The sequence below is a fragment of the Eurosta solidaginis genome, chromosome 4 (genome assembly GCF_040869045.1).
Source record: "Eurosta solidaginis isolate ZX-2024a chromosome 4, ASM4086904v1, whole genome shotgun sequence".
Lineage (NCBI taxonomy): Eukaryota > Metazoa > Arthropoda > Insecta > Diptera > Tephritidae > Eurosta > Eurosta solidaginis.
Genome location: NC_090322.1, coordinates 63,845,783 through 63,870,704, shown reverse-complemented (window position 1 = coordinate 63,870,704; position 24,922 = coordinate 63,845,783). Strand labels below are relative to the sequence as shown.

The window sequence follows — 24,922 nt, the reverse complement described above, 5'->3', positions numbered from 1 at the left end:
GACCTAATGCCCACTCCCTCTTAAAATGCTCAGTAACACCTTTCGTTTGATACCCATACCGTACAAACATTCTAGAGTCACCCTTGGTCCAGCTTTATGGCGATATCTCGAAAAGGCGTCCACCTATAGAACTAAGGATTACTCCCTTTTAAAATACTCATTACCACCTTTCATTTGATACCCATATCGTACAAACACATTCTAGAGTCACCCTGGCCCACCCTAATGGCGATATCTCAAAAAGGCGTCCACCTATAGACCTAATGCCCACTCCCTCTTAAAATGCTCAGTAACACCTTTCGTTTGATACCCATATCGTACAAACATTCTAGAGTCACCCTTGGTCCACCTTTATGGCGATATCTCGAAAAGGCGTCCACCTATAGAACTAAGGATTACTCCCTTTTAAAATACTCCTTACCACCTTTCATTTGATACCCATATCGTACAAACACATTCTAGAGTCACCCCTGGCCCACCCTAATGGCGATATCTCGAAAAGGCGTCCACCTATAGACCTAATGCCCACTCCCCCTTAAAATGCTCAGTAACACCTTTCGTTTGATACCCATATCGTACAAACATTCTAGAGTCACCCCTGGCCCACCCTAATGGCGATATCTCGAAAGGGCGTCCACCTATAGACCTAATGCCCACTCCCTCTTAAAATGCTCAGTAACACCTTTCGTTTGATGCACATATCGTACAAACACATTCTAGAGTCACCCCTGGCCCACCCTAATGACGATATCTCGAAAAGGCGTCCACCTATAGACCTCATGCCCACTCCCTCTTAAAATGCTCAGTAACACCTTTCGTTTGATACCCATACCGTACAAACATTCTAGAGTCACCCCTGGCCCACCCTAATGGCGATATCTCGAAAAGGCGTCCACCTATAGACCTAATGCCCACTCCCTCTTAAAATGCTCAGTAACACCTTTCATTTGATTCCCATATCGTACAAACACATTCTAGAGACACCCCTGGTCCACCTTTATGGCGATATCTCGAAACGGCGTCCACCTATGGAACTAAGGATCACTCCTTTTCAAAATACTCATTAACAGCTTTCATTTGATACCCATATCGTGCAAACACATTATAGAATCACCCCTGGTCCACCTTAATGGGGACATCTCGAAAAGGCGTCCACCGATAGACCTAAGGCCCACTCCCTCTTAAAATGCTCAGTAACACCTTTCATTTGATACCCATATCGTACAAACAAATTCTAGAGTCAGCCCTGGTCTACCTTTATGGCGATATCCCTAAATGGCGTTCATCCATAGAACTATGGCCTACTCTCTCTTAAAATACTCTTTAATACCTTTCATTTGATATACATGTTATACAACCACATTCCAGGGTTACCCCAGATTGATTTTCCTTATTTTGTCTCCATAGCTCTCAACTGAGTATGTTATGTTCGGTTACACCCGAACTTAGCCTTCCTTACTTGTTTTTTTTTTTTTATTTAATTGAAAAAAAAAAACTTCGTATTTTTTCCGAAAAGTGCATTTAAAAACAAATTTAAAAAAAAAAGATCCCAAACGGTCAATTTTTGAAAAAGTTATAGCATTTTGAAAACAAAAACGGTGTCCAACTCAAAATAAGTTATGAATTTAAAAAAAACGGTGTTTTTTTCAAAATGCTATATCGGCCCACTCCGGGATTAGTCGGGATGGTTGCAGAATTGATTAAAGTTTTTTATGAGAAAAAAAAAAAAAAAATGGCGAAATTCGAAAAATCTCGAAAAACTGAAAAATTACAAAAAAAACCTTAAAAATTTTCTTTGTATTTTTTCCGAAAAGTGCATTTAAAAACAAATTTTTAAAAACAAAAAAGATCCCAAACAGTCAATTTTTGAAAAAGTTATAGCATTTTGAAAACAAAAACGGTGTTTTTTTAAAATTCCATAACTTTTTTTGAGTTGGATGAAAAAATTTGAAAAAATTCTGAAAAACGTCTTTCGTAAGCTCGAAAAAGAAGAAAAACTTTCAGCCAATTCTAAAAGGGTCGGGTTCAAAATCGGTCGAAATGGGATGGAATACCCCATATGCTAAACTTAGCAGTTCTATTTAAATATTTATATACCACCGGCCTGTTCCCAACGTGCTCCGCTATTGCAAGTCTCATACTTGCTTTACTCGAATTTATATATAATAAGTTAAATCAGTTTATAAAAAAATACACATATGCACATTTGTATACATACCAGCTAAGTGCATAATAATTAATTGAAGGCAAACAACTTTAATTCAAAACGTACGTTCAATTCGCGTGCTTCGCTGGGATTCGCAACTAAACGCTGACAGTCGGTTAAGTCAAGTCAATGCATATTAACACGATTTTAGAAATTTAAATAGAATTTGTTTACGCAATAATTTACAATAACTCAATTGGCAACATTGAAGTAGCTACTTAGAAAATATATAAAATGGCTGATAAGATAACAGAAAACTATTTAACCCTTAAAAATCCTGTATTTTGTTGCTTCCTTTTTTGGGCAAGTGTATTGGTTATTAAGATGCTGTTAATGTCACTACTGACAGCAGTGCAACGGTTTCGATATAAGGTATGTATGAAAAAATTATTCAACTATTCCAACTCATTATACCTTTCATGAACATGAAATGGTATATTAACTTTGGTCCGATGTTTGTAACGTTGAGAAATATAGAAGATAGACTCACCATTAAGTATACCGAATTGATCAGGGCGACGAACTGAGTTGATATAGCCATGTCCGTCTGTCCGCCCGTCCGTCCGTCTGTCCGTTTGAACGCAAACTAGTCGCTCAAATTTTGAGATATCTCAATGAAATATGGCACAAGGATGTATTTTTGTATTACATTAGACATTTGTCGGATCCGGTAGGATCGGACCACTATAACATATATCTCCCATACAACCGATCGTTCAGATAAGACGATTTTGGTCATTCCTGCCGCAATTTAGAAAGTAAAAACGTGAAAATCGGTGATATATATTCTAATATATCATAGAAGATATCCTGAAAAAATCACTTTGATCGGAGCTACATATATATAGTTATATCCCATACAACAGATCTTTCAGATAGAAAAATTTTTGGCCATTTCTCCCTTAATTTAGAAAGTATAAATGTGAAACTCGGTGATATATATTTAAATATATAATAGAAGAGTTTCTGAAAAAATCACTTTGATCGGAGCTATATATAGTATATATCCCATACAACCGATCGGTCAGATAGAAAGATTTTTAGCCATTTCTCCCTTAATTTACAATATAAAAACGTTAAACTTGGTGATATTTATTCTAATCACCCTTATCGCGAAGTTCACGCGGAAAAGTGTTCGCCTTCACTTCTTTCGTTCTGGTGAACTTTTTCCGCCTATCGGCAATTTCGAAACAGCTGATGCTCTATTGCGAATTGGCAGTGAACAAATAATTTATTTACAATTGTTTAAATTTTGTAACCAAGCATATATTTCCTTAAAATACAACAAAAATAGAAATAAAAAATTTATGAAATAATGTTTAGTATTGCTCTTAGGTTGGTATTGATTGAGCGTGAGGAGAATATACATAAATGTGAAAGCGATTCGGAGGCAATTAAGGAACAGTTCTAACCCTTTGAAGCTAAATAATTCACTGTTATTGTTGTAATTACTATTTTCAGCAGTTTTGAATAAAAAGTTATATTTTTTTCAATTAGCTTTCGCCAATATTACAGGGTAAACAAGCCGGCATTCTAATATTTGCTAGATATCTTACCAACTCCTTGCCCTAAGTGAAGCACAAATTTGGAGTTCCACCAATTGTAAAGATGAGTACATGCCTTCGTTTTTTCGCATAGGGAAAGGCGTTGTAAAGGACCAAGGAGTGGGTCTTAACCAATCTTTTTTCAGCGAGGTGATCAGCATTTTGGAACCGTTGCTTTGTCCACAATGGTTAACTTTGCCGACTGATACGTTGTCATTAAAAATAGAATTTACCTACTTAGCAATACAGAAATATCACTTTTTTCCACTCAGCTTCCGATTGTGCATTATTTATTGATTTATTTCTAAAATAGAAGTACATATAATTATAAGAGTATCAAATTTCAAAAAAAAAATTACTTACATTTTGTTTTCCTCTCGTTCGCCTGTAAAATATAAGTGAACAAATTTTGGTTTCCCCGCTGTTCATTTCGCCCGAACAAAGAGTTGCCGATAAGTTGAAATCTTTTTCGAACATGAAAAATTGTTTCGCCACCCTCTGCGATAGGGTGAACAATAACTGTGAATATTTTCGGGTGAAAATAAAACTCGCGATAAGGGTGAATATATCATAGAAGATTTCCTGAAAAAATCACTTTGATCGGAGCTATATATAATATAAATCCCATACAACCGATCGTTCAGATAAGGGGGTTTTTTGCCAATTTTTATTTTATATTTATCTTAAAAATCGTTTAGGTATATACATCTGTTCACTTTTTATTTCTTATCTTATACATCCGATTATTTGGAGATTACGAACGGGATAAGATTATTGTTCAGCCCCATTCATGAAAGGTATGAAGTCTTCGGCACAGCCGAAGATAGTCCCGTCCTTACTTGTTATACTCAGTTGAGCAGAGCTCACAGAGTATATTAACTTTGATTGGATAACGGTTGGTTGTACAGGTATAAAGGAATCGAGATAGATATAGACTTCCATATATCAAAATCATCAGTATCGAAAAAAAATTTGATTAAGCCATGTCCGTCTGTCCGTTAACACAATAACTTGAGTAAATTTTGAGGTATCTTGATGAAATTTGGTATGTAGATTCCTGGGCACTCATCTCAGATCGCTGTTTAAAATGAACGATATCGGACTATAACCACGCCCACTTTTTCGATATCGAAAATTTCGAAAAACCGAAAAAATGCGATAATTCATTGCCAAAGGCCGTTAAAGCGATGAAACTTGGTAGATGGGTTTACGTTATGACGCAGAATAGAAAATTAGTAAAATTTTGGACAGTGGGCATGGCACCGCGCACTTTTACAAGAAGGTAATTTAAAAGTTTTGCAAGCTGTAATTTGGCAGTCGTTGAAGATATCATGATGAAATTTGGCAGGGACGTTACTACTATTACTATATATGTGCTAGATAGCAAAATTGGATGAAGAACACGCCCACTTTTTAAAAAAAAATTTTTTTAAATTCAAATTTTAACAAAAAATTTAATATCTTTACTGTATATAAGTAAATTAAGTCAAAATTCAACTCCAGTAATGATATGATGCAACAAAAAACAAAAATAAAAGAAAATTTCAAAATGGGCGTGGCTCCGCCCATTTTCATTTAGTTTGTCTAGAATACTTTTAATGCCCTAAGTCGCACAAAAATTTACCAATCCTTCTCAAATTTGGTAGGGGCATAGATTCTATGACGGTAACTGTTCTCTGTGAAAACGGGCGAAATCGGTGGAAGCCACGCCAGTTTTTATACACTGTCCACCGTCTGTCCTTCCGCTCGGCCGTTAACACAATAACTTGAGCAAAAACCGATATATCTTTACTAAACTTAGCCCACGTACTTATCTGAACTCACTTTATCTTGGTATAAAAATGGCCGAAATCCGACCATAATCACGCCCACTTTATCGATATCGAAAATTACGAAAAATGAAAAAAATGCCATAATTCTATACCAAATACGAAAAAAGGGATGAAACATGGTAACTGGATTGGTTTATTAACGCAAAATATAACTTTGGAAAAAACTTTGTAAAATGGGTGTGACACCTACCATATTAAGTAGAAGAAAATAAAAAAGTTCTACAAGGCGAAATCAACAGCCCTTGGAATCTTGGCAGGAATACTGTTAGTGGTATTGGATATATAAATAAATTAGCAGTACCCGACAGATGATTTTCTGGATCACCTGGTCCACATTTTTGTCGATATCGCGAGAACGCCTTCACATATACATCTAAGGGCCACTCGCTTTTAAAACCCTCATTAATACCTTTAATTTGATATCCATATCGTACAAACACATTCTAGAGTCACCCCTGGCCCACTCTAATGGCGATATCTCGAAAAGGCGTCCACCTATAGACCTAATGTCCACTCCCTCTTAAAATCCTCAGTAACACCTTTCGTTTGATACCCATATCGTACAAACACATTCTAGAGTCACCCCTGACCCACCCTAATGACGATATCTCGAAAAGGCGTCCACCTATAGACCTCATGCCCACTCCCTCTTAAAATGCTCAGTAACACCTTTCGTTTGATACCCATATCGTACAAACATTCTAGAGTCACCCTTGGTCCACCTTTATGGCGATATCTCGAAAAAGCATCCACCTATAGAACTAAGGATTACTCCCTTTTAAAATACTCATTACCATCTTTCATTTGATACCCATATCATACAAATCCATTCTAGAGTCACCCCTGGCCCACCCTAATGGCGACATTTCGAAAAGGCGTCCACCTATAGATCTAATGCCCACTCCCTCTTAAAATGCTCAGTAACACTTTTCGTTTGATACCCATATCGTACAAACATTCTAGAGTCACCCCTGGCCCACCCTAATGGCGATATCTCGAAAAAGTGTCCACCTATAGACCTAATGCCCACCCCTCTTAAAATGCTCAGTAACACCTTTCATTTGATTCCCATATCGTACAAACACATTCTAGAGACACCCCTGGTCCACCTTTATGGCGATATCTCGAAACGGCGTCCACCTATGGAACTAAGGATCACTCCTTTTCAAAATACTCATTAACAGCTTTCATTTGATACGCATATCGTACAAACATATTCTAGAGTCACCCCTGGTCCACCTTTATCGCGATTTCTCGAAAAGGCGTTCACCTATATAACTAAAGCCCATTCCCTTTTAAAATACTCATTACCACCTTTCATTTGATACCCATATCGTACAAACACATTCTAGAGTCACCCCTGTCCCACCCTAATGACGATATCTCGAAAAGGCGTCCACCTATAGACCTCATGCCCACTCCCTCTTAAAATGCTCAGTAACACCTTTCGTTTGATACCCATATCGTACAAACATTCTAGAGTCACCCTTGGTCCACCTTTATGGCGATATCTCGAAAAAGCGTCAACCTATAGAACTAAGGATTACTCCCTTTTAAAATACTCATTACCATCTTTCATTTGATACCCATATCGTACAAACACATTCTAGAGTCACCCCTGGCCCACCCTAATGGCGACATTTCGAAAAGGCGTCCACCTATAGACCTAATGCCCACTCCCTCTTAAAATGCTCAGTAACACTTTTCGTTTGATACCCATATCGTACAAACATTCTAGAGTCACCCCTGGCCCACCCTAATGGCGATATCTCGAAAAAGCGTCCACCTATAGACCTAATGCCCACTCCCTCTTAAAATGCTCAGTAACACCTTTCGTTTGATACCCATATCGTACAAACATTCTAGAGTCACCCTTGGTCCACCTTTATGGCGATATCTCGAAAAAGCGTCAACCTATAGAACTAAGGATTACTCCCTTTTAAAATACTCATTACCATCTTTCATTTGATACCCATATCATACAAACACATTCTAGAGTCACCCCTGGCCCACCCTAATGGCGACATTTCGAAAAGGCGTCCACCTATAGACCTAATGCCCACTCCCTCTTAAAATGCTCAGTAACACTTTTCGTTTGATACCCATATCGTACAAACATTCTAGAGTCACCCCTGGCCCACCCTAATGGCAACATTTCGAAAAGGCGTCCACCTATAGACCTCATGCCCACTCCCTCTTAAAATGCTCAGTAACACCTTTCGTTTGATACCCATATCGTACAAACATTCTAGAGTCACCCTTGGTCCACCTTTATGGCGATATCTCGAAAAAGCGTCAACCTATAGAACTAAGGATTACTCCCTTTTAAAATACTCATTACCATCTTTCATTTGATACCCATATCATACAAACACATTCTAGAGTCACCCCTGGCCCACCCTAATGGCGACATTTCGAAAAGGCGTCCACCTATAGACCTAATGCCCACTACCTCTTAAAATGCTCAGTAACATCTTTCATTTGATTCCCATTTCGTACAAACACATTCTAGAGTCAGCCCTGGTCCACCTTTATGGCGATATCCCTAAATGGCGTCCATCCATAGAACTATGGCCTACTCTCTCTTAAAATACTCTTTAATACCTTCCATTTGATACACATGTCATACAACCACATTCCAGGGTTACCCTAGGTTCATTTTCCTACATGGTGATTTTCCTTATTTTGTCTCCATAGCTCTCAACTGAGTATGTAATGTTCGGTTACACCCGAACTTAGCCTTCCCTACTTGTTTTTAATTAATTTACGCCCACTTGCAACACGGCAAATTTTTTTAACTCAGAGTTAATTTAAAAAAATTGTCAAAAATATACATATGTATGAGTTTAACCCCCCATGTCAGGATAACTCTGAGTTAAAACAAGTAAGGAAGGCTAAGTTCGGGTGTAACCGAACATTACATACTCAGTTGAGAGCTGTGGAGACAAAGTAAGGGAAAATCACCATGTTGTAAAAATAACCTAGGGTAACCCTGGCATGTGTTTGTATGACATGTGTATCAAATGGAAGGTATTAAAGAGTATTTTAAAGGAAGTGGGCCATAGTTCTATAGATGGACGCCATTTAGGGATATCGCCATAAAGGTGGACCAGGCCTGACTCTAGAATTTGTTTGTACAATATGGGTATCAAATGAAATGTGTTAATGATAATTTTAAAAGGGAGTGGGCCTAAGTTCTAAAGGTGGACGCCTCTTCGAGATATCGCCATAAAGGTGGACCAGGGGTGACTCTAGAATTTATTTTGTACGATATGGGTATCAAATGAAAGGTATTAATGAGTATTTTAAAAGGGTGTGGGCTTAAGTTCTATAGATGGACGCCTTTTCGAGATATCGCCATAAAGATGGACCAGGGGTGACTCTAGAATTTGTTTGTACGATATGAGTATCAAATGAAAGGTGTTAATGAGTATTTTAAAAGTGCGTGGGCCTTAGTTCTATATGTGGACGCCTTTTCGAGATATCTCCATAAAGGTGGACCAGGGGTGACTCTAGAATTTCTTTGTACTATATGGGTATCAAATGAAAGGTGTTAATGAGTATTTTAAAAGGCGTGTGCCTTAGTTCTATAGGTTGACGCCTTTTCAAGATATCGCCATAAAGGTGGACATGGGGTGACTCTAGAATTTGTTTGTACGATATGGGTATCAAATGAAAGGTGTTAATGAGTATTTTAAAAGGGCGTTGGCCTTAGTTCTATAGGTGGACGCCTTTTCAAGATATCGCCATAAAGGTGGACCAGGGGTGACTCTAGAATGTGTTTGTACGATATGGGTATCAAATGAAAGGTGTTAATGAGTATTTTAAAAGGGCATGGGCCTTAGTTCTATAGGTGGACGCCTTTTCGAGATATCGCCAAAAAGGTGGACCAGAGGTGACTCTAGAATTTGTTTGTACGATATGGGTATCAAATGACAGGTGTTAATGAGTATTTTAAAAGGGCGTGGGCCTTAGTTCTATAGGTGGACGCCTTTTCAAGATATCGCCATAAAGGTGGACCAGGGGTGACTCTAGAATTTGTTTGTACGATATGGGTATCAAATGAAAGGTGTTAATGAGTATTTTAAAAAGGAGTGGACCTTAGTTCTATATGTGGACGCAATTTTCGAGATATCGACATAAACGTGGACGAGGGGTGACTCTAGAATGTGTTTGTACGATATGGGTATCAAATTAAAGGTATTAATGAGGGTTTTAAAAGAGAGTGGCCCTTAGTTGTATATGTGAAAGCGTTTTCGAGATATCGACCAAAATGTGGATCAGGGTGATCCAGAACATCATCTGTCGGGTACCGCTAGTTTATTTATATATGTAATACCACGAACAGTATTCCTTCCAAGATTCCAAGGGCTTTTGATTTCGCCCTGCAAAACTTTTTCATTTTCTTCTACTTAATATGGTATGTGTCACACCCATTTTACCAATTTTTTTTCTAAAGTTATATTTTTCGTCAATAGACCAATACAATTACCATGTTTCATCCCTTTTTTCGTATTTGGTATATAATTATGGCATTTTTTTCATTTTTCGTAATTTTCGATATCGAAAAAGTGGGCGTGGTCATAGTCGGATTTCGGCCATTTTTTACACCAATACAAAGTGAGTTCAGATAAGTACGTGAACGTGGCTTCAAACCGATTTCGCCCTTTTTCACAGAAAACAGTTATCGTCCTAGAACCTAAGCCTCTACCAAATTTCACAAGGATTGGTAAATTTTTGTTCGACTTATGGCATTAAAATTATCCTAGACAAATTAAATGAAAAAGGGCGGAGCCACGCCCCTTTTGAAATTTTCTTTTATTTTTGTATTTTGTTGCAACATATCATTACTGGAGTTCAATGTTGACATAATTTACTTATATACTGTAAAGATATTAACTTTTCTTTTAAAATTTGAATTAAAAAAAAATTTTTTTTTAAGTGGGCGTGGTCGTTCTCCGATTTTGCTAATTTTTATTAAGCAGACATATAGTAATAAGAGTAACGTTCCTGCCAAATTTCATCATGATATCTTCAACGACTGCCAAATTACAGCTTGCAAAACTTCTAAATTACCTTCTTTTAAAAGTGGGCGGTGCTACGCCCATTGTCCAAAATTTTACTAGTTTTCTATTCTGCGTCATAAGTTCAACTCACCTACCAAGTTTCATAGCTTAATCCGTATTTGGTAATAAATTATCGCACTTTTTCGATTTTTCGAAATTTTCGATATCGAAAAAGTGGGCGTGGTTATTGTCCGATATCGTTCATTTTAAATAGCGATCCGAGATGAGTGCCCAGGAACCTACATACCAAATTTCATCAGGATACCTCAAAATTTACTCAAGTTATCGTGTTAACGGACAGACGGACGGACGGACATGGCTCAATCGAATTTTTTTTCGATACTGATGATTTTGATATATGGAAGTCTATATCTATCTCGATTCCTTTATACCTGTACAACCAACCGTTATCCAATCAAAGTTAATATACTCTGTGAGCTTTGCTCAACTGAGTATAAAAATTAACTTTTCCTTCTGCAAGTAGGCAGGACATATCGAAAAAACTTATGGCCGCGCCACAATCAGCTTTTAATATAGATGCGTTCAACGCAATTTTATACATAATGAGTAGATTGCACGTATTTTTATGGAGAACGGCAGATTGAGCGACACTAGCGCAATCTAACATACAAAAGTTGACATTCTTCAACTTTTGCTACATGTAAATCATAAGAAAAAGAATTCGACATTTCCTTTGGCTATGAGTGCTTTCATACTTTGCACGAGAAATTATTTTTCGCACTCGTTGGTACTTTTCCAACGTTTTTCACAATTATAAACTGCAATTAAAAAAAAAAATTGGAGGAATATATGTTAGCAATAGTATAGTGAAAATGTTTGTAACAGTGCTTCGCGAAATTTTGTATGTGAATGGGCAAGGCGAAATAAACTTCAACTGCCAAGTCTGAAGTTCCTTCATATTTATAAACGCAATATCTTGGTTCATTGTGACGATGTTACTGGAATGCATAATCTTGTGTTAAAAGCATCTATATGAAAAATGTCATTCTGCCGCGGCATTTAGTGTAAGGTTCCTTTATACTTAAAACCGCAACATCTTACGTGATTATGGCAATGTTACTATCATGCATACGATTGTGTTGAGGGCACCTATATGAAAAAATACAATCTGACGCGGCCATAAGAACGAGTAAAAAAACCAGCAAACAACTGACTATTATGTAAGCTTTTTCCTTGCGCTTAACAGAGAGGCCAATCTTCAGTTAGCATGGAGATAAGTGAATAACTGAAGATGATGAAAACAGCCCTAAGTGTTTTAGTGTTTAGTTTAAGTGGGTTTCAGAAAAAAGTTTATAATCTTTTAAATACAGCCGAAATTTCTTTTATATGGAAATATTCTTATCCTGAAAAGGTTTCTTTCCAATGTCCTTGTGAGCTCAGAAAACTATATTATACCGACTTCAGAATTTAAAAGAATATAAGATGAAAAAATATATAGCTTCTCAACACAAAAATAATAACGTAATTTCAACTTTAGCGCAAGTTCTTTAAACTTGTAGTGCGAAATTGTCGCCAATTGCCGTGACACAATTACATTTTTCATATAGATGCGTTTAACACAAGCTTATGCATTGCAATAACATCGCCACAATCAACCAAGATGTTGCGCTCGTAAATATGAAGGAACTTCAGACTTGGCAATTGAAGTTTATTGCGCCTTGCCCATTCACATACAAAATTTCGCGAAGCACTGTTATAAACATTCTCCCTATACAACAAAAATACTTGCTAACATATTTTGTGTCGTAATGGATTGTTATATTGCAGTTTTTAATTGCGTAATGTTAGAAAATTTACCAACCAGTGGGAAAAATAATTTCACTTGCAAAGTGTGCCAGCACCTTTAGCCAAAGCAAATGTCAAATTCTCTTCTTATGATTTGCTTGGAACAAACTTTGGGAGATAGCTACTTTTCAGTATCAGATGGCGCCAGCGTCGCTCATTCTACCGTTCTGCATAAAAATACGTCCAATCTACTCGTAATGCATAAGCTTGTGCTAAACTCATCTATATGAAAAACTGCTGTGTCGGAGCTGTAAGCGTGACTGTCTCCCCATATTTCTGCCGGGTAGTGATATAACTAAATTATAGATTCTAGAACTCACATTCATTAAAAAGTATAAATATACTCATAATTATAGGTTTTTTTTTTAAGAAATGTAGTGAAGTTGTTTTACTGGATTTTGAGATTTAAGTTTAATTGCTCTTGAGTATATAGTCTAAGAGCTGGTAAGCATTTTTGAGCAGGTATTTGAGGCATAATGAAAATTATGTACAACGCTTTTTTAATGGTATCTAAGTATAGAAATGCAGAACTGGCTAAGGGTGGCGGGGCTGAGACTGCCCTTGAATTTAAGAAAAAAATTTATTTTTGTATGCTAAAAATGTTTTTGAGGCACTTTGAAAATTAAATATGTTAAAATTTAATATTTGAAAAAAATAAAAAGAAATAAGCCAGATTATTAGGTTGGGTCTAAAATATTGCCAGGTCATTGCAAAATATTTTCTTTAATTGAAAAAATGTTTTTAAGGCACTTTGAAAATTAGATATGTTAAAATTTAGTATTTGAAAATTATAAAAATAAATAAGCCACATTATTAGGTTGGGTCTAAAACTTTGCCAGGTCAGTGCAAAAGATTTTCTTTTAATTGAAACAACGGGACGGGACTGTCCTCGGCTGTGCTGAAAACTTAATACCTTTCATGAATGGGGCTGAACAATAATATTATCCCATTCGTAATATCCAAATAATCGGGTGTATGAGATAAGAAATATATAGTGAACAGATGTACATACTTCAGCGATTTTAAGATAAATATAAAATAAAAAAATAGGTAGGTAGTTTGTGTGAGGATGCAAAGTTTCACGTTTTTTGTGGTCTGCATGTATAAGCTATGACCACTAATCACTTATTTCAACAATATGTGAGGTAAGCGTAAGTTTTTGATAAAATTTTATACTTCTAGCCGTAAAAAAGGGCAAAAATTACAGTTTATATGGGGTATATAATATATATACTATCGATCTCTATGATTTTTCAGACAAAAATATGTGCTATATACGTAAGTATTTGGTGAAATTTGAGGCTCTAGCTGTTAAAATGGGGCAGAAATTGAGAAAAGTTTCTTATCTGAACAATCTGTTGTATGAGATATATACTATATATACCACCGATTTCTATGATTTTTTCAGACAACAATATATGCTATATATGTAAGCATATGGTGAAGTTCAAAGTTTCAATCTGAAAAATTGAGGAAGATATGACAAAAAACTTCTTTTTCTGAAAAATCGGTTGTGTGGAGGATATATGCTATAGTGGTCCGATCCGGTCGGTTCCGACAAATGTCTAATCGGACACCTAAATACACCCGCTCACAAAATGTCATCAAGATATCTCAAAAATTGACGGACTAGTTTGCATACAAACAGACAGACGGACAGACGGACATGGCTAAATCAACTCAGCTCTTCATCCTGATTATTTCGGTATACTTAATGGTACTTCTATCTATTTTCCTTTAAGGACTTACCATTGTGGAATTCGTGACGAAATTAATATACCATTTCATTATCATGAAAGGTATGAAGTTTTCGGGACAGCCGAAGGCAGTTCCGTCCATACTTGTTTCAATTAAAAAAAAAATATTTTGCACTGACCTAGCAAAGTTTTAGACCAACCTAATAATCTGGCTTATTTCTTTTTATAAATTTCAAAGTGCCTCAAAAACTGTTTTCAATTAAAAAAAAAAGTATTTTGCAATGACCTGGCAAAGTTTTAGACCCAACCTAATAATCTGGCTTATTTCTTTTTATATTTTTCAAATATTAAATTTTAACATATTTAATTTTCAAAGTGCCTCAAAAACATTTTTAGCATACAAAAAATTTTTTTTTGTTAAATTCAAGGGCAGTCTCAGCCCCGCCACCCCTTAGCCAGTTCTGCATTTCTATACTTAGATACCATTAAAAAAGCGTTGTACATAATTTTCATTGTGCCTCAAATACCTGCTCAAAAATGCTTACCAGCTCTCCTACTAATAGTGATGATATCGCTTTAGCGATTTACGAAATGTTTTAAGGAAACTTTTGAGCTTTTTGAACATTTAAAAACAAAATTTTTATTTTTTAAACAAAAAAAAAAATGTCAGTGTATATACAATTTTGTACATTTATTGTGATTTGCACTTCAATATAAAAAATTTTGGCTTAATATTTTTTGGTGTCACGTTCTCAGTTAAAGAGATATACATAGAAGTAATATTTCATGTGGAATTGAAACTAGGCCTTTTATTTCTGTTTTACGCAAAAAGGGAGCATATGACAGAGATCCGACCCCTTTGTGTGGATATCACTGAAGACCTGTTTGTGTTCTCAGGTGCGTATTTCTTCATAATGCTTGTAGAGATGACTTTTTAGCCGCTGGGAGGCGGGGCCTCTTCAATGAAGACGTCTGTTGGGATGCCCAGGTTTCTGGGTATTCAACAGAAACTTTGTTCAGCCCTTAATTCTCTCCCTAGTAGTCTCGCCTCACTTTCTGTGGTGTTCTGGAGACATAAAAGACAGCCCGAACCGGTTTAGAGAGCGGTGCTTTGACAGGCATGTATTTTCTTCCAGTGAGTAATGTTTAGACTCGGCGACCATATCGGGCACGCTTAGCATGCAAGCGGCCCCAATTGCTAAATAATTTCTTTATCTTTACCCTAAGTGCTGGCGGCAAGAGATTTGAGGATTTCATTACCGCTCTGGATTTTAGGTACAATTGCGGTTGTGTTAGTCCCGCGTTCAAGATGTTACCTTCTCGTAGCTTTCAAGATCCTTGGGTAAGCCATGTGGCGTCACCTTTTTTACACCAATTATCTTGGAGGGCGCCGCCTTCATACCGTAGCCATCACTGCATTTTAATATGCCCTAGGGGGTTTTATTCTCCAACACATCGAGCACATAAATATACTTGTAAGCGGCCGACCAATTGCTAAATAATTTCTTTATCTTTACCCTAAGTGCTGGCGGCAAGAGATTTGAGGATTTCATTACCGCTCTGGATTTTAGGTACAATTGCGGTTCTGTTAGTCCCGCGTTCAAGATGTTACCTTCTCGTAGCTTTCAAGCTCCTTGGGTAAGCCATGTGGCGTCACCTTTTTCACACCAATTATCTTGGAGGGCACCGCCTTCATATACCGTAGCCATCACTGCGTTTTAATATGCCCTAGGGGGTTTTATTATCCAACACATCGAGCACATGAATATACTTGTGTTTGTTAAATTATAAAATTACTTTATTTTATTTATTACCAAAAAAATCAGTGTGCGCACTTGAAGCCGGTCAAAATTACAATCATGGCGGTATATGAAAATGTCGAGGACACCCTTGCCAATCGTCATTTTCATATTGCACCCCACATATGTATTGTAACGAATTTACTGCAACTCCCCTTATTTGCAATCTTCTGCTAACGTTCGAATCACTAAACTGTTGAATAAAAAACTCCAATATTGAATAATGGAAAAATGGCCTTTATTAAAGTACTTCACAATAAATAATACTGCTATTGCTCGCCAGATAGCGTCATAATCAAAACTGATTGTAGTGCCTCTACCGTTGAGGCCTGTTATACTCTTTGATTTCCTCGTTGCATCTTATAGGCGCTTCTGTTCTAGAATCTAGTTGATTATCTGTTATAATTATAACTACAGGTGTACGTGTATAGCTCTCATATGCGCGTGTGTTTGTGAGCGACACTTCCACAATTATAATTGCATATCTCAGATAAGATATCTGCATGTGTTTGTGCGCTGCTTCTCCACTGCGTGTACGTACATATGTGTAGGCATAATGATTGAATTATTGATGTGCACTCACGTCACTGCTTAGCATCGGCTTAGAGATGGCAGTACCCCTTAGTGTTGCTAATATTCGTAAATTTATCTTATTCTTTCTGCCTAACAGCCTTACAATGGCTGAATACTTATTTATATATATTTTCTATTCTTCTTAGCATTCACAATGACATGTCAGTAATGAAAGTTATAGTGTTGCCATATGTGTCAGTGAAAAGATGACTTGGGTCATTTTACCATTACATCATCCTTTTTGGGGAAAAGAAGAATTGACAAAGTGATCAGTTTTGCCACATTCTTCTTGCCCATAAACTTATAAAAATTGTTGCGAGCAAACGAGTGTTCCTCCCCTTTTGAATTCGTTGGTTGGGAACCATTTTTGCTACTGATTATTACAAATGAACTTAGAGGTAAATTACTCAAATTTTATTTACATTTATGTTAGTTTACTGGTATGAATATTAATCACATTTTAAATTAGTAAAATAATTTGTATGTTGTTTGTTTTTTGAATTTTCTTTTGTAGATATTTACATTATATATATTCAACTTAAGTTTTGTTGAAGTTTTACAGTTTTAATTTTTGTTACTTGTGAAATATGTTTTTTTTTTGTAACTTAAGAAATACAATTTTGTTTAAATTTTTAAGCTTTTAATGAACAGGAATTCGTGTTTACTTTTGCTTCATCTTTTTTTTATTATTTTAAAACCATACTCATGTATGAATAATTTTTATAAAATACATTTTTCATTTGAATATACAAATTTTTTTTTATATGTAGTTGTTGTGCCTTCATGGCTATTTAAAAATGCCGAAAATAAAACTTAACTAAATTTTAGATTATTTTGTATAGAATTTTAAAAGTTTAATTAAGCTATTAAAGCAATGTTAATTTACTTTATTAAGGCGATTTTTTTGTAAAACGTGTTCTTTATTTTTGGTTTCATCGAAAATAGTTACATTAGGTTCGTTAATTTTAGTTATAGTAAACGGACCTTTATAAATATTTTCATGTTTGTGGTGTGGTTCTTTTCGTAAAAGGACTTTATCGCCGATTTTGACAATTAAAGGACGAGCCGTTTTATCATATAAATTTTTACTTTGTAACTTATTTTTATTTATTAGGTTTTGTGCCATTTTGTGTGCTTTCTGCATTCTAAACTTAACTTCTTTAGCATAGTTTTCGACGTTATAAATTGGGTCAATTTTTTTTTTGTTAATTCATTAGGCAAAGTTGTCTTTTTTCCAAAAACTAACGCGAAAGGCGAAAATTGATTGTCGAAAACTGTGCTACTCGTAGTATTGTGTAGGAAAGTAAAGTATTTTTAATAAACATCGCAATCAGAAAAAGTATCTTTCAAATATGCACGTAAGTATTAATTAAAAACTATTATTACGTTCAATTGTACCAACAGTTTCGTGATGGTATGCAGTTGAAAAATTATGTTTAATATTTAAAAGTTTAGTTAATTCTTCAAATAATTAATTTTTAAATTCTGTACCTAAATCTGATTTTATGGCCTTCATTGTGCCGTATGTCAAAATGAATCCTTCAAAAGTTGCTGAAACAATTGTTTTTGCTGATTTGTCTGGCACAGCGACTGTTACCAGGTATTTAGTCGCAAATCATGGTAAGTGCGAACTTGTTACCATATTTGGACTCAAGTAGGGGTCCCATTTTGTCTATTACTAGTATATCGAATGGTTTACAAGGAGTTGGTGTTAAAACAATTTTTTCTTTTGTTTTAGGTTTAACCTTGTTTAAAAAACAATCATTACAACTTTTGATATATTTCGACATATCACGAGTCATATCTTTACAATAAAATTTTGTTCGTAGTTTTGCGTATAATTTTTTCATTCCGCAATGTCCACCAGAAATGGGATCGTTATGATAAATTCCCATTAGCTTTAATTTTGTATCCTCATCTGTTACTGTCTCCACTGGATCTGTTAGTATAATTTCTAATGATTTTAAAATCTTATTTCTAATATCTTTGAAATTTGTAATAGAATAATGTTTAAATAAAATATCATTTTTATGCCATTCAATCTGTTTAATTTTGCGTTTGCCGGCTTCTGATTCAAGCCTCGAAAGTAATTTCTCTAAAGTCATTATTTCGTTAACAAGCTCAAAACTAAGTAACTCGAGTTTTTTATGTTTAATATGCGCAAAAATTCTTAAATTTGTTATACTCAGTTGAGCAGAGCGCACAGAGTATATTAACTTTGATTGGATAACGGTTGGTTGTACAGGTATAAAGGAGTCGAGATAGATATAGACTTTAACACGATAACTTGAGTAAATTTTGAGGTATCTTGATGAAATTTGGTATATAGATTTCTGAGCACTCATATCAGATCGCTATTTAAAATGAACGATATCGGACTATAACCACGCCCACTTTTTCGATATCGAAAATTTCGAAAAACCGAAAAAGTGCGATAATTCAGTACCAAAGACGGATAAAGCGATGAAACTTGGTAGATGAGTTGAAATTATGACGCAGAATAGAAAATTAGTAAAATGTTGGACAATGGGCGTGGCACCGCCCACTTTTAAAAGAAGGTAATTTAAAATTTTGCAAGCTATAATTTGGCAGTCGTTGAAGATATCATGATGCAATTCGGCAGGAACGTTACTCCTATTACTATATGCTTGCTTAATAAAAATTAGCAAAATCGGAGAACGACCACGCCCACTTAAAAAAAAATTATTTTTTTAAGTAAAATTTTAACAAAAAATTTAATATCTTTACAGTATATAAGTAAATTATGTCAACATTCAACTCCAGTAATGACAACGTGCAACAAAATACAAAAATAAAAGAAAATTTCAAAATGGGCGTGGCCCCGCCCTTTTTCATTTAATTTGTCTAGGATACTTTTAATGCCATAAGTCTAACAAAAATTTACCAATTCTTGTGAAATTTGGTAGGGGCTTAGATTCTAGGACGATAACTGTTTTCTGTGAAAAAGGGCGGAATCGGTTGAAGCCACGCCCAGTTTTTATACACAGTCGACCGCCTGTCCTTCCGCTCGGCCGTTAGCACGATAACTTGAGCAAAAATCGATATATCTTTACTAAACTCTGTTCACGTACTTATCTGAGCTCACTTTGTATTGATATAAAAAATGGCCGAAATCCGACTATGACCACGCCCACTTTTTCGATTTCGAAAATTACGAAAAATTCCATAATTCTATACCAAATACGAAAAAAGGGATGACACATGGTAATTGGATTGGTTTATCGACGCAAAATATAACTTTAGAAAAAAACTTTGTAAAATGGGTGACACATACCATATTAAGTAGAAGAATGAAAAATTTCTGCAGGGCGAAACAAAAAACCCTTGAAATCTTGGCTGGAATACTGTTCGTGGTATGACATATATAAATAAATTAGCGGTACCCGACAGATGATGTTCTGGGTCACCCTGGTCCACATTTTGGTCGATATCTGGAAAACGCCTTCACATATACAACTACCACCACTCCCTTTTAAAACCTCATTAATACCTTTAGTTGGATACCCATATCGTACACACACATTCTAGAGTCACCCCTGGTCCACCTTTATGATGATATCTCGAAAAGGCGTCCACGTATAGAACTAAGCCCCACGCCCTTTTAAAATACTCATTAACACCTTTCATTTGATACCCATATCGTACAAACATATTCTAGAGTCACCCCTGGTCCACCTTTATGGCGATATCTCGAAAAGGCGACCACCTATAGAACGAAGGCCCACTCCCTTTTAAAAAGACTCATTAACAACTTTTATTTGATACCCATATCGTACAAACAAAGTCTAGAGTCACCTCTGGTCCACCTTTTATGGCGATATCTCGAAAAGCCGTCCACCTATGGAACTAAGGATCACACCCTTTTAAAATACTCATTAACACCTTTCATTTGATACCCATATCGTACAATCAAATTCTAGAGTCAACCCTGATCCACCTTTATGGCGATATCCCTAAATGGCGTCCACCTATAAAACTATGGCCCACTACCTCATAAAATACTCCTAATACTTTTATCGTAAGTAATTTCAGATCTTATTCCTAGAATCTTTTTTTAATTAAATGAAAATTTGTCGTAGACATGTAAAGTTAGTTGTTTTTTGTCGTTTTTTTTCAGTTCTCCTATATAAATTTTTGTAGTTTGCCTGTTTTGTCATTGCCCTTGTCTGTACTGCCAAAATTTGTTTGTTAGCTTCTTTAATGTCATCGACTGTAATACGCGATAGTGCATCAGCACCGACGTTTGATTTACCCTTAATATATACAATAGTGAAATTATATTCAGCTAGTTCTAGCCTTATTCTCGAAAGTTTTGAAGAGGGGCTTTTCATGTTGAATAGGTATATTAGAGGTCTATGATCTGACTTTACAATAAAATGGGTGCCATAAACGTATGGTCGAAATTGCTTTATTGCGAAATAGATAGCTAAGAGCTCCAAATCTATAATTGGGTTTTTCTGCTCTGCTTTATTAAATGCTTTAGAAGCGAAACAAATTGGTAAATCACTACCTTGCTGTTCTTGACTCAAAATAGCGCCACAGACAGTTGTGGAAGTATCAACGGTAATAATGAATTGTTTAGTAAAATCTGGATATTGAAGTAGTTTTGGTGAAAGTAATGCTGCTTTCAAAGATAAAAATGCTCTTTCGCACTCTACATCCCATACAAATTTAACTCCTTTTCTGCTTAACCGGTTTGGAGGCGCTGCCAGAGACGCAAAATTTGGTATAAACCTTCTGTAATAGTTTGCAAACGCGACGAATCGTCGTACCGCGTCTTTATCAGTTGGTATTGTATATTTTTTAATTGCGTTTATTTTGGAGTCGTCTGGCAACAAACCTTTGGCTGAACATTTATGACATAAAAATGTAACTTCTGGTCGTAGAAAGTTGCATTTATTTGGGTTAAGCTTGAGATTGAAAGACCTACAAGTATTGAAAACGTTTGAAAGATTTTTAATATGGTGTGCTTCACTACAACCTATGACGATAATATCGTCGACGTACAAAAATGCGACGTTGGGTGGTATACCCGATAAAGCTATTGTCATCATTCGTGAGAATGAATTTGGTGCTATATTTAAGCCGAATGGAAGAACTTTCCATCTAAATGCACCTCGGCCAGTGCTGAAAGAAGTAATGTCACGTGAGTCAGGATGCAAGGGGATTTGATGAAATCTCGAAAAAAGATCTAATGTCGAAAAGTACTTTGCCCTACCGAGATTGTGTAAAATATCGTCAACTATAGCTAGGGGAAATTTATCAGCAATGAGCTATTTGTTTACTGCGCGAAAATCTACGCACATACGATAAGCTTTTTGACCATTAGTATCCTTTTTTGGGACTACAATCAAAGGACTATTATAATTGGAGTAACTAGGTTCAATCAATTCGTTTTCTAACAGTTTGTTTACTTGGAAATTTATTTCTTCGCGTTGAGAGTATGGCAATCGATAAATTTTAACATATACCAGTTCGGTGTCTGTCAATCTTAATTTTTCCTCGTAGAAGTTGTTTAAAGTCATTTTGTCCGTGTCAAGAGCGAAAAGGTCGGCATGATCAAAGGTCAATTAATTTACTGTGAGCATGTTGGGGTATTTGTTTTTTTTAAATCGAAATTAGTTTTTTCGTACGTTTGTCTTCTGTTTCTGTCTTGTTAATTGTATAAACATTATAATTTTAAAGTTTTTCTGTCCGAATACTGCTTCTTTTCACATACTTGACATCATCCGTGGTGTTTATGACTTTAATTATTGGGTTACTGGAATTAACAATACACCTAGCTGTGAAAATGCCTTTTTCAATTTCCTGCGAGTCCACGAAAAGTGGATCGGGTGAATCTGCTAAATCAAAAAGTCTGAATATTTCACATCTGGGAGGAATGATACAACTGTCACTTTCTGTTCCATGCAGGATTGGTATCGCGATTTTTTCATTACCTACCCAAAAGGGAATACTATTTATTTCCTAATTAATAATGCATTTGTTAATTTTCAGGAAATCTTTACCCAGTATGCCATCGGATGGAATATTAAAGTCTTCATTCACTACATGTAAAGTATGCTTAATAGAAAAGTTTGAAAATTTTTAATTTACGGTAATTTTACCTAAAGTGGAAACTGAATTAGAAGTGACACCGGTAATTTTAATAATGTCGTTTGTATTTAAGGAAATATTACTGTCTATGCATGCTATTTTTATTAAAGAAATTTCGGCTTGAGTGTCTACTAGGAAAGAACACAATTTTTATGACTCGTTAAATTGTAATTCTATGAAATCTGAGTAATTTAAATTCAAACAATAGATGCCTATTGGTGAGGGAAGTTCGCTTACTTGCTTAGTTCGCCCTCCCTCAGTGTTCGCTCCTGAGGGGCACTCGCGTTTAAAGCGCGAACGTTTGCGTTTCTGCCTCTACCGCTTGACGATCTAGAATTTTTACCTCTATTGTTACTATTATTTGAATTAGAATTTGTATTTGAACGTGTATTACTATTGATGCTATTCGCGTATCTATTTCCGTTATAATTTCGATATCTCTGATTATTGCTACCGTTACGGTTGCCGTTGTATGCAAATGAACTATTGTTTCTATAACCAGTATGGCCGCGGTTTGGGTAAAAGCCACGGTAACTACCACGTGAATTTCTGAATGTATTGTTTCCACGCGATTTAAAGCTAAAACCTGACGCTCTGTTGTTGTTGTAGCGATAAGTTACTCCCCGAAATCTTTTGGGAGTGTTATCGATGTGATGGTTCTTTGCTGGATACAGATCTGGTACGCTCCGGTAACACAGCACCATTAAGGTGCTAGCCCGACCATTTCGGGACCGATTTATATGGCCACATTAAACCTTCAGGCCATCCCTCCCTCCCCACCCTCAAGTTCCATGAGGAGGTTGGGGTCGCCAGAGCCTCGTCTGTTAGTGAAACAGGATTCGCCGCGGATAGGCGAGGTTGGCAATTGTGTTTGGAGAAGCCATATATTGCGCTGGCAACCTGAAGGGTTGCGCTACATAGCCCTTTTAATCTGGTATTTTATTCGCCTCTTACGACAGGCATACCTACCGCGGGTATATTCTGACCCCCTAACCCGCTGGGGAGAACCTGAGGCTCTGTTACTTCGTTGTTTTGTTCTACAATTAATTTCGCTACTACGTCTTTCGGATCAGTAAATGCCGTTGAGGCTAAAATGGTTTTGACTAAATTGGAATTTGCGTTTAAGTGAAACACGTTAACAGTTTGTTCGACTGCCATTTCATGAGCTTTCGTTTTAGTGATCCCTTCAATAATAAGAGACCGCTTAAGTGAGTCAGCTAAATCTTCAACTTTTTTGGCAAAATCTGTATAATTGTTATTTTTTGTTAACGTGCAACGCTGCAATTTTCCCTGCTACAACTTTCGAGTTGTCCGGTTTGATGCTACTACGTAGAGCTACTTTAATTTCATTGACTGAAGTTACTTGTCTTGGTATTGCTTCACGGGCTTTACCCTCAAGTTTTGATTTTAAAAATGCTATAAAAGTATTAGTTAGATCTTCAGTAGCGAACTGTTCAAGTAATTCAATTTTGTCTATAAAAGTCTCAAGTGCTAGAGGATCACCGCTGTAATTTTCTCTAATAGACTTATCACATGTGTTAATGAAAGTTTTCTTTTCCTCAAGTGTTGCCATGATTTGATCGTTAAGATCTGAAGCTGAATTCGAAGAAGGCGAGGCAAGTGTTTGTAATAATTGGATCGTTAGGATCTGGGTTTACGTTAGCGGAAGTTGAAGTTAATTTTGCACTATTTGAATCGTTAAGATTTGAATCTAAATTAGAAGTTAAATTTTTGCTAGAAGAATCTTCGAAGCCTGAGAAATCTACTGACAAAGATAATTTATTTTCCTGTTTGGTGACTTTTTCGGTCGAAGATGAAGTTAAAATTTCGTATCTTGAGGCTGATTTATTGGAATCGGATTCTGAATCTGAAGTTTCTTGCACTTGCTTCCTATTTCTAAGGTTGTACATATGTAGTTATCAGAATAGTAAAAAGAATTCAGTTCAAATATGAAATTAAAGAAGCATTTATATTAAAGAAGTACTTATTTGAATGTCTGAATTTATATTTGAAGCTGAAATGTTGGGAAAAAGAGAAAAAAAATTTTGTTAAAGGGAACTGATTTAGAGTTGAATAGTCGCTAAAGAAATATTTAACAATTTATTAGAAGAATTAATTGAAACTGTAGTATACTTGTATGAAAAATCTGTAAAAAGTAATTGAATTTAAAATTGCTCAAAAGTATGTAAGTATGAATTGGTAAAAATCTCAAAAATGTGGTAAGCACGGACGCACCGCTTTATTCTCAATTGGTTTTTCACGGAACCACCGCTTATATAAAA

General features: G+C 35.8%; 2 protein-coding genes across 4 annotated transcripts in view; one reads left to right on the top strand and one right to left on the bottom strand.

Moving 5' to 3' along the window:
- The window catches only part of LOC137249893 (putative nuclease HARBI1), a 52,281-nt gene that overhangs the window by 6,126 nt on the left and 21,233 nt on the right, over positions 1-24,922 (bottom strand). For 2 of the 3 annotated variants that reach the window (XR_010952589.1, XM_067781916.1), the window contains exon 1: positions 2,219-2,501. The exons of the other annotated variant lie outside the window; for it this stretch is intronic. The gene's annotated coding sequence lies outside the window, so the exon portion shown is untranslated. Of the gene's footprint in view, positions 1-2,218; positions 2,502-24,922 lie in introns of those variants that run through there. 3 annotated transcript variants of the gene reach the window in all.
- Positions 2,255-24,922, top strand: part of LOC137249894 (microsomal glutathione S-transferase 1-like) — a 38,077-nt gene continuing 15,409 nt past the window's right edge. Inside the window, exon 1 of the mRNA XM_067781917.1 lies at positions 2,255-2,578. Within this exon, the coding sequence (XP_067638018.1) occupies positions 2,441-2,578 (138 nt within the window). The 5' untranslated portion in view covers positions 2,255-2,440. The remainder of the gene's footprint in view (positions 2,579-24,922) is intronic.